The 13,529-nt window shown below is 47.3% G+C and overlaps 1 protein-coding gene across 1 annotated transcript in view; it reads left to right on the plus strand.

Annotated features, from left to right (window-relative positions):
• CASC3 (CASC3 exon junction complex subunit) overlaps nucleotides 1-13,529 on the plus strand; it is a 446,580-nt gene that overhangs the window by 319,575 nt on the left and 113,476 nt on the right. Inside the window, exon 8 of the mRNA XM_069634785.1 lies at nucleotides 3,196-3,257. Within this exon, the coding sequence (XP_069490886.1) occupies nucleotides 3,196-3,257 (62 nt within the window). The remainder of the gene's footprint in view (nucleotides 1-3,195; nucleotides 3,258-13,529) is intronic.

Here is a 13,529-nt window from a genome sequence, read left to right on the forward strand (position 1 = left end):
GTGAGTAACCTGGTAATTACAGTACACGTCACACTAGGTATAGTATTACTAACATGCCCTATCGATGTCTGTTTTCGAGTTTCGAAAACAAATCTTGTAATACTCTGCAACTTCCACTATATGTCGAACTAGGCAGAGCATGTGAATCTAAGCTGATTCAAGCACCAAATATAAGATTATTATGAGTAATGCTTTCATTCTGATGCTTGTATCTGCGTAGATTCACATGCGCCCACCCTTCCTCCCCTGTGGAGTAGAAGGTGCATAGATGATTTCTGGCTTAATCTACTCTTATCTGCTTTATTACATCTGTACTTGGGCTACACGTCATGCTACCTCATGTCAGAAACGAGCAATCGGAGGGTCCTCAACGCGTGAAGGACCATGGGTACAGTACACATCACACTAGGGATAGTACTACTAACATGCCCTGTTGACTTTTCGAAAACAAATCTTGTAATACTCAGCGACTACTGCTAATTGTCTGACTATTCAGAGCATGTGAATCTAAGCAGATACAAGCACCAGAAATACAATTACGGTGAGTAATGTATCCCATTAGTCTCAAATTCGGTATAATCAGGCCTGCAGATAAGGTTCGTACCAGGCCTTTTTACGCATGAAAATCTTGTAAATACGACCAGTTTATTATTTTCCTGTGTAAATTTACACACGTTTAGAGCAGAGGGCAGTGCAATGGTCAGGTTACTTGACAGAAACTAGAACATTTCTTTTTGTTTTTTTTATCTTGTATGTAATTGCAAGCCGTGGAGAAAAGCCACTGAAATTGTATTTCTCGAAAGCCTTTCAAAAAAATAAATACAAAGAAAGGTTTCTTTCCATTCAGCTTCTGCTTGTGTGTAGATGCTCATGAAGCAAACAGAAGCCCTGTGCAGATTTATTTTCCTAGCATTTTAGGATTGTATAATTAATAAGATGGAAAACTAATTGCAATTGAGAATTAATCTTTTGTAACAAATTATGCTTTTTTTTCTTTCCAGTGAAAGCAAACCAGTACTGCATTTTTCAGCGTTCCTGTGCTTTGCATAATCATGCAGAGGCAGATCATTTTTACACAACATTTTTTTTACACTCTAATTATAAAAACAGTGTGTAAAAGTGAGTATTCACGGTCTAATTTACATCCACTCAACCTTGTCCTCAATGGGGTACAATACTATAAATGATCAGTGGCAACAGGGTCATTGCTCATGGGTGAGTGATTGTCTTTAGACCATTCACAGGTGTTACAGCCTCTCTGATCTTCAGGACTACAATGAAAACATCCAAACCCTGACTCCAGGAAGTGCAAGTGCTGCTCAAAAACAAACAAATGCAAGTTACATTTGTAATTAAACTAGAAACTCAGCAAAACCTGTACCAGTGATAATCCACATAGGTTTTTAACTTAATGTAGCGCTTCATACATGGTTCGTCCAACATCTAAGCACTGGGATTATTATATCTCCGTCGATACTCAGTTTACTGACCTCTGAAGGATGTTAGCCAATAAGATAGCCCTGCTGAATGAGCACTAGTTGCTGTGATTTGTGCAGTTCGAATCCCGGCAACGCCAATTTAGCCTTTCATCCTTTCGAGGTCGATAAAGGAGTACCAACTTCGGTTTGGTGATAACTGTGATAAATATTTTCTGTGTACATCGCTTTGCCAAAAGTGCTATATAAGTAACCTTATGACCATGAGATTGGGTATAGAATTTAGCATGGTGTCCTTGCCTCTCTGCACTGTTGTATCTTAACATTGTCATACCATTAGGTGGTAGTAGCTTCAACATCAAAAGACAATTCGGCTATCGAACTGCAAAACACACAATACAATTCATTTTTGCTTCATTATGTAATTTGGCTAGTTTTTTGTGTGTCCAACATTTCCAACATTTAAATATATGCAGGAGAGATCAGATGGCCAGACCGTGTATTCTATCACCATGCAGAAAGCTGCCACATGTTAATGATTTCCATACAGTTTTTGCACACGTCGGCTGGATGTCACACATTTTACTCTCTTGGAAAGGAGAAAAGTCATTTTTACTCTCTTGAAATCACATTTACTCTCAAAGTTTAAAAATCAGGGAGTAAATACTCCCACCTCAAAAAATTATCTAGAGCACTGTGTATAATTCTGTTTGTTTCTTCTTTTTTTAAGCGCTGCTAAGGGGTCAGAATGGGGGGCTTGGCTTGGACTCTATAACAGGAACAAATGTAGTCCGCCAAAGTTACGACAGCCAAATGGAGGTAGTTGTAGAACCTTTTGTTTAGTAACAAGATTGCTTCCCTTCAGCTTGGATGCCCCTGATAAGGAGCTGCTGGGGGTAACTGTTTTCAAAACCCTGCCAAGCCAACTCATGCTTTCATCCTTCAGAGGTTGTACATTTAGCAGTAGAATTGTGGGGCATAATTGGAAGTAGTAACCTGTTGACGAACAGCTCTCTGAAGCTTTTACCCAGTTATCCAGAGCTATACAAAACACATATAAACATTTTTGCTTATTACTGTGTTTAACTTGTTTCAACCATCCTTTGAGGCTCTTATGCTTTTAGTCCGTCGGATTTCCCAAACAATCTGCCAGGAATCACCTAATGATGACATTGTGTTTCAGAGAAACTTAAGCTGCTGTGCTCTTCACTGTTTGTGCAATGTCCATGTGAAGGGCTGAATTAAGGGTTACAGTTTACCTGATCTGGCTTGTGGGTATTATGTTTGATGCCCCTGACCTTAACAAACCGACGTTTGCATGAAGTTCAGACAAACACTAAAAAAAGGTTTGTTGGAATGGAGTTAGTGAATTCTTTAAGGTTTAGGTGGGTCTTACAGAACCCCTGCGTTTTAGCTGGTGAGTGACCTGAATCTTGGAATCTGCCCTGGATGTCTGCTTGGCTGGACAGGTAAACTTTGATGAGGTTTCATGGGGCAGTGCCCAGGTAGAGATCTTTCAATTTGTCAAAGTATTTCACTGACAATGCAGTACTTGGAGTTCTGCCAAATGCCCTGTGCATAGGGTTCAGATGTTTTGCTGGTAATTACTAAAGGCACTTTTTCTTAGCGTAAAAGACACTTCAAATATACCATTCAACAAGATGGCTTTCTCTGTAAATTGTACGTAAACTCTCATGAACCACTCCTCGGTTACTCCTCACACCCATGTTTCACAAGAACCATTTTGTTTGATTTTCAGGAATCCCGAACCATATTCACATGGGTGGTGGACCCCCCCAGTTTAACCGTATGGAGGAATTGGTAAGTGAAATGCTTGTACAGTATTCAAACTACGGTGCTAGTTTAAAAAATTCTCCCTTCACTGTAGGCACTTTTTCAGCTGTCCCGGGAGGACAGAGAAAAATCTCCTTGTTTTCTTTGAACAGAAGATTAGAAGGAGTCCTTTAATCTACTTTAGTGTGCATTGGGCATTTTTAAGGGGCTGTTGCCTATGTTAAGGTGGTTCTCCAGTAAAGCTACCTCTTTATACTGAAGATTAATCTTTTCACAGGTCTTTAATTTAGGTTCCACGCTTAGTGCATCTATTCTGATCGCTTCAGTAGAGGGAATCTCTTGCCAGGGGAAAAAGAAAATCCCTGCCCCACTGTAATTTTAGTTCTGATGCTTGTGGATCTGCTTTGAATCGCATGCTGTGCATATAGTTTGACATCTTTCCAATGGCTTCCTCACCTTCCTCTGCTGTCTCCTCCTTGGCTACCTTGCCCTCTCCTCCTTCCTCTTCTACACCTCTGCAGGGAGTACCTCTGATTTGTACCCCTCCCTAGAAGTCTTTCAAGGACGGCAACCTTCTCCATATTGCCACTCTTAACTCTTGCTCCTCTGACATCTGCCGCCTCCTGCAGAAACTTGACATCGATGTCCTCGGTCTCAACGAGACCTGGTTCACGGCCAGCTCTGTAATGAACTTTGACACTCTCCTCCCTGACGGCTACAAGATCCTCTCTGCGCCCAGGTCCAACCACTCTGGGGGGGAGGGGAGGAGAGGTGTAGCCCTGATCTTCCCAGAGTGGATTCCTACGCAGGTCTACTCTTTCGAATGTCTCTCGCTCTCTTGCTCTCTTGCTCTCTTTTCTCTCTCTCTTTTCTCTCTCTCTCTTTTCTCTCTTTTCTCTCTCGCTCTTTTCTCTCTCGCTCTTTTCTCTCTCGCTCTTTTCTCTCTCGCTCTTTTCTCTCTCGCTCTTTTCTCGCTCTTTTCTCGCTCTTTTCTCTCTTTTCTCTCTTTTCTCTCTTTTCTCTCTTTTCTCTCTTTTCTCTCTTTTCTCTCTTTTCTCTCTTTTCTCTCTCTTATCTCTCTCTCTCACATATTTATTGGCCACCTGGTCAGATCTCCTCTTGCCTCCTGGTCTCGACCACTCAACTCCTCCTTCTTGAAGACTTAAAATCCACCTGGATGCTCCCTGTCCTTCCTCTGGACTCTTTTTGTGGCCTCTGCGACTCTCTCTCTCTATTCTCCCTTCTGGCCTCACTCACTTTCAGGGCACACTCTGGATGTTCTGATCTCCTCAAACCTTCCCCTTTCTATCCCTCTCACCACTCCTCTCTCCTGAAGTGATCACTTTCTCCTTTCCTCCCATCTCAACCTTGCTACCCCTCAGGCCAAGCCAACTCCAGTACTGCCACCTACCGTCTTGGTTATCCGACCAATGAAGCGTGTCAGTTGAGGCTTTTGCCCCCACTTTCTCACCCCTCCGTCCTCCTTTGGCTGACTCTCACAATGACACAGCCCTCTCCAGGCTCCACTCTGCTACATCTGATACCCTCGATGTTCTTGCCCCTGTCATGAGGATCCACCTGAAGCCCAAAGCCAAATGCAATTCCTGCTACGACTCAGACCTCGTCACCCTAATACGCAAGTGCGGGGTTGCCGAGTGGAAATGGCATGCTTCTGGTACATCCTCTGACAAACTGGCCTGCAGCCTGCTCCAAAGGCAATACCGGCTCTCTGTGCGCACTAAGAAGAGAGCTCACATCCAAGCCCGTGTCTCTGCAGCATCTAACAACTCGGCTAAACTCTTCCAAATCTGCCAGGAACTGGCCAATCCTGTGGCAGTCTTTACCTCTTCTGTCCCTTCCCAGGCCCTCTGCACGGCTCTGGCTTCTCATTTCATCGCTAAAAATCTTCCTCTCCCCACCCACCCTACTCCCTGCTCTTCCTAAGGCCCCTCGTCGGCCACCTCTCCTCCCTCCTTCTCTGCCTTTCCCCTGTTCTCCCCAGACAAGGTTTCTAGACAAGTCCGATCTATGAAAGTCTCATCAAAACAGGTTCATCCCTTTTCCTCCAAAACCATCAAGGACCACATTGATTCCCTGGCTCCTGCTCTGGCCGACTCCTGCAACCACTCCTTGGCCACTGGAGTCTTCCCATCCACCCTGAAGCACTCCCTTGTCCACCCTCTTCTTAAACTCTCTGCTGACCCGTCCTGCCTGGCTAACTATCGCCCAATCTCCATCACTCCCTTCCTGGGCCAACTCATGGAAAAGATGGCCATCTCCCAGCTTAATCTTCACACTCAATCTGTTGGTTGCCTTCATGACCATCAGTCTGGCTTCAGAGCTGCCAGAAGCACAGAAACTGCTCTCCTGAACATCCGTGAAGATTTGCTCTCAAACCTTGATTCCCCTGTGTTCTCATCATGCTTGATCGGTCTTCTGCCTTTGACATGGTCAACCATACCATCCTACTCAACCGTCTCCGTGGTAACCTGGGTATCACCGGTCAGGCCCTGGCGTGGTTGACTTCTTTCCTCTCTGATCGACCCTCTCAGGTACAACTTGGGTCCTTCCTCTCCTCTATCTCTACTTGTGGTGTCCCCCAGGGGTCTAACCTCTCTCCCTGACTGTTCAACCAATACCTGGCACTTTTCGCCCACCGCATTGCCACTCTGCCCGAACCTTCAGTGCTCTGCGGATGATACTCGGCTCATTTTCAGGCTACCTTCGGCCACTATTCATCTGCTATCCAGGAGTGATGTGCTGCCAATGATCTCTGCCTTAATTACAGTAAAACTGAGATTCTCCTCATCAGCACACCCGCTCCCTCCTTTCCTGTCACTCTCTGGCCGCCTCTCTTGGCCCTCTTCCTGCTCCCACCTGCGAGGCTAAAAACCTTGCGGTCATCTTCGACTCCACTCTCTCCTTCTCTCCTCATGTCTCTGACGTCTTGAAGAAGTCACACTACCAGCTGCACCTCTTCAGAGGTATTCTTCCTTTCTTCTCCTTCCCCCAGAAGCTCACTGTCTCCAGAGCCCTGGTTCTCTCTATGCTGGACTACGGCAACAGCCTCTTTCTAAATCTGCCTGCTTCTACTCTCCGCCCTCTGCAACTCATCCAGAACAGGACTGCAAGACTTGTCCTTGGCCTCAAGTCCAGGGATCGTATCTTTCCAGGACTGAAATCTCTGCACTGGCTCCCAGTGGCTGCGAGGATTAAGTTCAACACCCTCTGCATTATCCACAAGGCCTTCTGGGGCCTCAATACCTTCAACTCTCTTCCTAAATATCTTCCTTCTTGAGCTCTTCACTCATCCGCCTCCAACTCCCTCAGGGTCAGTCGCTTCTCCAAGCAACGAGTTGGTGGTAGATCTCTTTCCCCGGCTGGGGCCTCCCTCTGGAACATCCTCCCTGAAACTTGAGGAGAACCATCTGCGGTTCCGGAAGCACCTTAAAACCTTCCTCTTTGCTTCTGCTTCCACTCCTCCTCTCCCCCGATGAGTTCCTGGCTGAAACTGTACTGGTTACCTGGCCACCCTCTGATCTCGGGCCCAGGTCCCCCTGCTAGTTACACACCAGCATTGACTCCCTGGCAACCCCACACTTGGGGGACTGTTTTCTGTATCCTTTCAGTCCCCCCCACCAGCACTTCACACCTGATGTCTGCTCTTACCCTTGCCACCAGCTGGCCCTACTTTACTTATTATTTTATTTATGCTGCGCTGTCCCAAAACCCCCCCACCCCCCCGCACACCGCACTTTTACCCTTCCCCTGCACTTGGGCGATCTGATTGACACTCGGCCTAGTAGGATCGCTGTCTGTCTTCCCTCTGTTCCGCCTCCCTCGCTGCGTTGCACCTTGAAACACTTGTGTATAGACCTGTTATAAATGCCATATATCATATCTAGTGGTAATCGCAGAGTATTGCATCTTTCTTTTTGAAGATTGAAAGGGGACGTCGACATGGACGTGACTGTAACACTATCCCGAACGTGACGTGTAGTGTACCCGAAATCCCTCATGTGTCGATGTTCCTCAGATTTTTTCCACCAACCTAGTTGGTCGCCTATGCGGAGCTTGCTAGAGTTTTATATTGCTAACTTTGTCCCACAACCTACAGTCTAGTCTCCCAACTAATCTTCTCGACGACTGCCTTGTGGATTTCCTGCTGCTGCTGACCTCTACAACTGCTCGACGACTGTCCACCGCATGGCCTCGGCCCTCCGGCCAGGCCCTTACCGTAGGGAGAGTCGGGCCCTGGGTTTATTCATCTCTAAGAATGTATTTCCTTTACCCCTCTTTCTTTTCTTGGTCTGGCTGCCACTACCCTCTGCTATGGAAAGGATGACCTTTAAATGTTGATTGTCGTGTAACACCAAGTTTCCTTGGAAGGCCTGTAAGCTCTTTTGACCGAAAACGTTGAAAGGCAGGCAGACCAAACAGTGGGCTGCCTACGTAGGCCGGAAGCCTTTTCCCCGCTGGCGCTGTTGCTTCAGACGAGGAATCTGTCGGCAGCCATGGCTCCGAATTGGAATCATCGACATTTCAGCTAAGCCTGCAGGCTCACAAATGCCTGTCCCTGGCCCCGACAGACATGCCACCGTCTCTGTTATGGGGAAAATACCACGAGTACAAAAGCACACAACCCCTAAGGCCTCTTTGACGGAATCATCGAAGTAGCCCACAACGCCAATAGGGCCGTTGACAGTTTTGAAGGCACCTTCCGAACCTCGCGGTTCGGCACCCTCCACGCAACTGCTTTCGCGGCATGCGACTGGGCATCCCTCTGGCACGGGCGTTCACCCTAAAAAACATACCGTCAACACATAGTCCAAGGGTGCACAAGCACCTAAGGTCTCGGTGGACTCAATGACCTCGACTGCGCTGTCTCGAGACCTTAGATACAACTGCTGAAAATTTGCAAAAAAACTGGCAGCTATCATTTCGGCAACCACAGAACACGAGAGGAGTGTTCTCAAGCCCCCCAGCCTCCCTAATGCCTCTTTGGGAAAATCACTCCCTCCTGGGCAATCTTTTCCACCGCAAGACCCTTCTGCCTCTTCCCTATGGACTAGGGAGTTATTTGAGAAATACATGGACAAAATAGCCCAGTTTGACTTTTCGGACAGGTACATTACACCAAAAAAGACCCAGAGAAGGACTCTTGCCCCATTCCTTATAAACTGCAGATATTACCCAGCTCTTCACAGGGACACCAGGAGGATATCTTGGATGTCCCAGAGGACCCAACACAGGAGGATACTTATGAAGACTTTAATCCTTTTGCACCAGACACAGCTTATGAAGACCCAGACTTGGATCAGGATCAGGCGGAGGATCAGGGCCCTTGGCCATCACCAACGCATACCCCTGACCCGGAGCCATCTGCCTAGATCCTCCTCCTCCACAGAGGGATTTGTCACCTGTTGACGACCAGATGTTTAATGCTATTTTAAAAAGAGCAGCCGATCATTTTCAAATTGCAACACATGAGGCACCTATAGACTCAGATTCGTTTAAGGTGGCCTCAAGGAGAAAGCTCTGACTAGTCAAGCCACCCCCTACTAAACTTTATGTTAGGGGTCATGCTACACCAGATTCCTTGCTGTCACTACCACTCGGAAGAGGGTGGGTGTTCCAATGTCTTCGGCGGAAGCCCCTTCAGATAAGACTGTAAAAAGCTTTAGGTCCTGGGTAAACGGGTCACCGCCTCTGCGGTCTACTCCACAAGGATCGCAAATAATACCACTTTCCTGGCAAGTTAGTGATGTCCAGTGGGCCTAGTTCAGGATGGTCTTCAAGATGTTCCAGAGGCAACCCGATCACGCTTGCTGGTGGTCGTGGCTGAAGGCAGACAAGTCACCCATAAAATATTGAACACTCTGGACTCTGCTGAGACCCCTGCCCAGGGGACCTACTTAAAAGAAACGCCTGGTTAAAGAACTCCGGCTTTAAACCCGATACTCGGGCCTCTCCGATCAGTAAGTCAGCGGAGGACTCCAACCCTTTTGGGAAGGCTGTTGACGGCAAAGAAAACACGAACCACTAAAGTCACTTAGCTAGATCACTGCTAAACCCTACCACCAGCGTGGATGCTCTAATTCACTTGGTAGTGTGGTTGAGTAGCCAGACCTATCTCAAGAGGAGTCAATGTGAGCTGTAGGGGAGTTGCACAGAGATTCACAGTGACAAGTATTCAATTAAACTATTACACACAAGGTTTCTTGATTAACCAATTATTAATTTATCAGTCAGTTTGAATAAGCCTTCAGAAGGGAGCAATATAAAGCAACACACAAATACTCTCCAACAATACACACTCTTACTTTTCTAAATCAGTAAATACCCATTTGGAATGACAAGCAGGCACTACGTACACCCTCAGTTGACTTCAATAGTTAGGGTGCTGTTGACATTAATATATCACTGCTGCATTTAGAATATCCTTCTGAGGAGTGTTCAAGAAAAGAGGGTTCAGAATAAAACCAGTATTCACACAGTTATCCTTAAGCAGGTAAGTATTTTCAAAATAACCCCCCAATTCAAAGTCAGTTAACCCTTTCCTGGAAGGAAGGCAAAACACATAAGCAAGGGAGAGAAGAGTCATTCAGGGAGCCAGGCCAGCCAATGTTAAGCTAGCAAAAGTCAAGGTGAACTGAAGCACTATTTGCAGGTAAGTAGAAAGTCTTTCACAGTGTTTAAAAAGTCTTTGTAGAATAGAAGAAATCAAAGTAGGGCCACAAGCTGATTAGGCTTGTGAGGTAGAGAAGCTGCAAGCAACTCTACAAGAGCAACCGAGACAAGTCTCCAACGAGGACAAGCAAGGCAGGACAACAAGAGGTACATTCTCTCAGACTTTACAGTACCTTTTAGGTTGAAGAAAAGTGCAGCCGGTGACTTTGGTTCCTGTACAGCTCTGCAGATCCTGGTGTTCCTGGACCTCAGTCGTGGGGACAAGAGGGAGAACGTTTGGGGACTCCTGCACTGTAATGGGATGGTCAGCGACTCAACCGTCAAGCTTCAAACAAGTGGCACTTCATTGTTTCAGCTCCTCACGTCTACCGCAAATAGCACCGCCGCGGTTCCTGGCTGTCAAGATGGACTTTCCTTGCATCTGGGGACCCGCACTCTGTTGAGGGGGGCTCAGGCTCGGTCAGTCTTGCTTCCTGGGAGTCCGGGGATCTTCCTGGAGCTATTGGCCAGCTTAAAAGCAACGCACATGATCTGGTGTTGCTCTCCCTGGTTATTCGGTTCCAGCAGCAACTGCAGTGGAATTTCAACCAGCTCTGAGAGGATGTCCAGGTGGCTTACTTTGGAGTTGATTGGTCCCACCAACGCAAAGGGAGAAGTGGTCCTTGCAGGGGCTTCTCTGTCGATACGATTTTGCTGTTTCAGCACAGCAGCAGGGCTTCACCAGGCAAACCAACAGTCCAGGAGTTGCAGCAGGCGTCCTTCAAGTTCTTGTTAGGATTCCTTCGTCCAGTGGTCGAGACTGCCTTGCAAGCCAAAAATCCTCACCTTTTATGCAGGTTTCATTCCAGCCTAGCTGTCAGTCACCCAGCAGGGTGGCTGTCTTTGCTGCATAGCCAGCCAGCCAATCACCTAAGCGTGCATTCCTGTCTCCTAGAAGACTAAGCACAGGGAGTTCCGGGCACCCCCCTTGCTCCTGCCCCTGCCAGACATCCAGGAGCCAGAAGCGTGTTTCACTCGTGAATCCTGCCGAAGGCAAAATGAACAAAGGGACCAAACCTGGTTTGACGCACAGAGTAAATCTCAAGAATGACCTTTCCACAAAGAAATGGCAAAAAAAGACCGGGCCATTTTGACAAAAATGGTACCCATGGGTGCTTTACTGTGGCTGCGACCGCAGCCCGCGGTTAAAACACACAATGGTAGTTAAAAGTGAACCACTGCCACCAGCCATTCATCGAGGAAAGCGTAACATAAAAATGTTACATGAGACGCTAGACAAAGGGGATACTAAGTAACACCTCCAGCACCCTATTGTAAGATAAGTCAATTTCACTTTACTGCTCTTGGAAACAGGAGTTTGTCCAAGAGAAGGCATTTAAACTTTAGGAAATCTGAAAGACTTCACTGTGCCACTGCACTGAAGGTGCTGTGTGACACAATGTAAAAGATGATGCCTACGGAGTTTGTCGGACTCCACAACCAAAAGAAACACAGTTCAAAATCACATTAAAATACATGAGAGATTGGGGAAAAGGTCTCTCTCTCTCTCTCTCTCTCTCTCTCTCTCTCTCTCTCTCTCTCTCTCTCTCTCTCTCTCTCTCTCTCTCTCTCTCTCTCGGTTAAAAATTCAAGTCCTCAAAATACAACAAAGTTGCTGGGGGTCTCTAAGGTAGAGCGGAATTAGCACATTTCTGAGAATTCTCCCTAACAGCACCATATAAGTCATCCCCCTTAGGTAAGTGAGGGTATTTATATAGTGTACTTCCGTGTGCCCAAAAAGAATCACCATGCACCCTGTTTTAGACCTGCACCCGGCAAACAAGTATGTCAAACCTCAAAAATTCAGGATGACAACACTGCAGGAAGTAATCCCACTGCTGCTAAAGGGGATTACATGGCCACATTGGATATGAAAGATGCATACTTTCATATTTCAATTTTGCCAGCGTGCAGAAAGTTACTCAGGTTCATGATGGAGGACACCTACTATCAGTTCATGGTTCTCTCCTTCGGCATTGCCTCAGCACCACGAGCGTTCACAAAGGTACTGGCGGTAGTCGCAGCTCACCTGTGCAGGCAGTCCATCCCAGTCTATCCTTGCCTCGACAACTGGCTCATAACGGGATTCGTACGGAACATGCCAGTCAAATACCTAGAAGACAGTAGATCTCCTTTTCAACCTAGGTTTCTCTATAGATAGATCTAATCCAGACCAAAGATGGCCTTGTCTTGTCTTCAAAGGGTTCAAAACGTGCTTTTGCAGATCCTTCACTATGTAGCCAGTCACCAGGTGACCGTACGCAAAGCCATGTAACTGTTAGAGATGATGGTTTCCTGCGTCTACCTAGTTCTCCAGAATGGCGTCTGACATGGATTCACATGCTCATGAATATTCCCTGTCAGGCTGGGAATCCTCGATAAAGGAAAAAAAAATCAGTTTGTTTCGTTTCTGAACTGTATTTCTCCTAACAACCAATCACTGAGCTCTGGGTCATACTGCCCCTAGCCAATGACTGCCCTCTACCTTAGCCCCTCCTCTGACAGCCATATTCAGATTTTTACTGTACGTTCAAGTTTTGGGAGTCATCGTGCTTAGCTCTCAAGCTATTACTGTGTTTTTCTCCTTTTGGAAGAGTTTTACTCTATTTTTTGGGTCAATCGATCACCCTTCCGATTAACGGGGATCCGTTTTTCGGCTGCCCCTCAATGGCAGATTTCGTCGCGTTTCTCCGTGGAGGCTTCCAGAAGGTTCTTCAGGCCTACGCCTCGTGCACCATGTCAACCCCCCTTTTTCAAGCTTTGCTCCGACTGTGGCTCATGGAATGTTTTTTTGGACAACAACCATTCCCAGTGCCTCGATTGCCTGTACCCGATACACAAGGAGGACGGTTGTGTATTTTGTCAGGAATTCTTGACACGCACGCTGAAGGATCGGCATAAGCGACTGAATGAGTGGCTGCAGACCAAGGCCTCTGCACCGGGTGGTTCCCAGGAGCATGCCTCTCCCGGATCCAGGAAAGCTGAGCGGGCTTCTAAGTCCTTTGAGGGTGCCCCTCCCACGGGGGTCCAACAAAAGGCCAAGCACTGCAAGTCCACCGGGAGTGTCGTTGCTGCGGGCTTTTCAGCGGCCAGGGCTCGTCCAACATCACCAGCAACTTCGGTTACCAGCCAACGCTCAGGATCTTCGTCCAAGTGGAAGTTGGACCATCCGGGCAAACTCAAGGTGGCTCCAGAGACGACCAAGGAAGTCCAAAGCCAGCCTGCCCTTGGCGGAGAAGGCCAAGTGGGACAGAGGCTCCGACCCTCCCCCTAAGGAGAAGGCCAAGCAGGGCAAGGCTTTCGGGACAGCCACGAAGGCCAAGCAGGACAAGGGACGGGTCCTGACCGTGATGGTCCAAGTACATCCGACGAAGGCTCCGCCTTCCATCGAGGTGGTGGTGGCGTCTCTTTCGAAGGTTCCGGAGGCAGACCCGCAGGGCGCACCTCGAAAGGCAAGATTATCCCTCTCTGCCAGTAGGGAGTCTTTATTCCAACCCATTGAGACAACCCCGAGAAGAAGATAATGGTAATTTTTCCGAGACTGTCCCCTCTGGATGCGAAGAAAGCAGG

The sequence above is a fragment of the Ambystoma mexicanum genome, chromosome 13, assembly GCF_040938575.1.
Source record: "Ambystoma mexicanum isolate Mex_15411 chromosome 13, UKY_AmexF1_1, whole genome shotgun sequence".
In the NCBI taxonomy this organism is placed as follows: Eukaryota; Metazoa; Chordata; class Amphibia; order Caudata; family Ambystomatidae; genus Ambystoma; species Ambystoma mexicanum.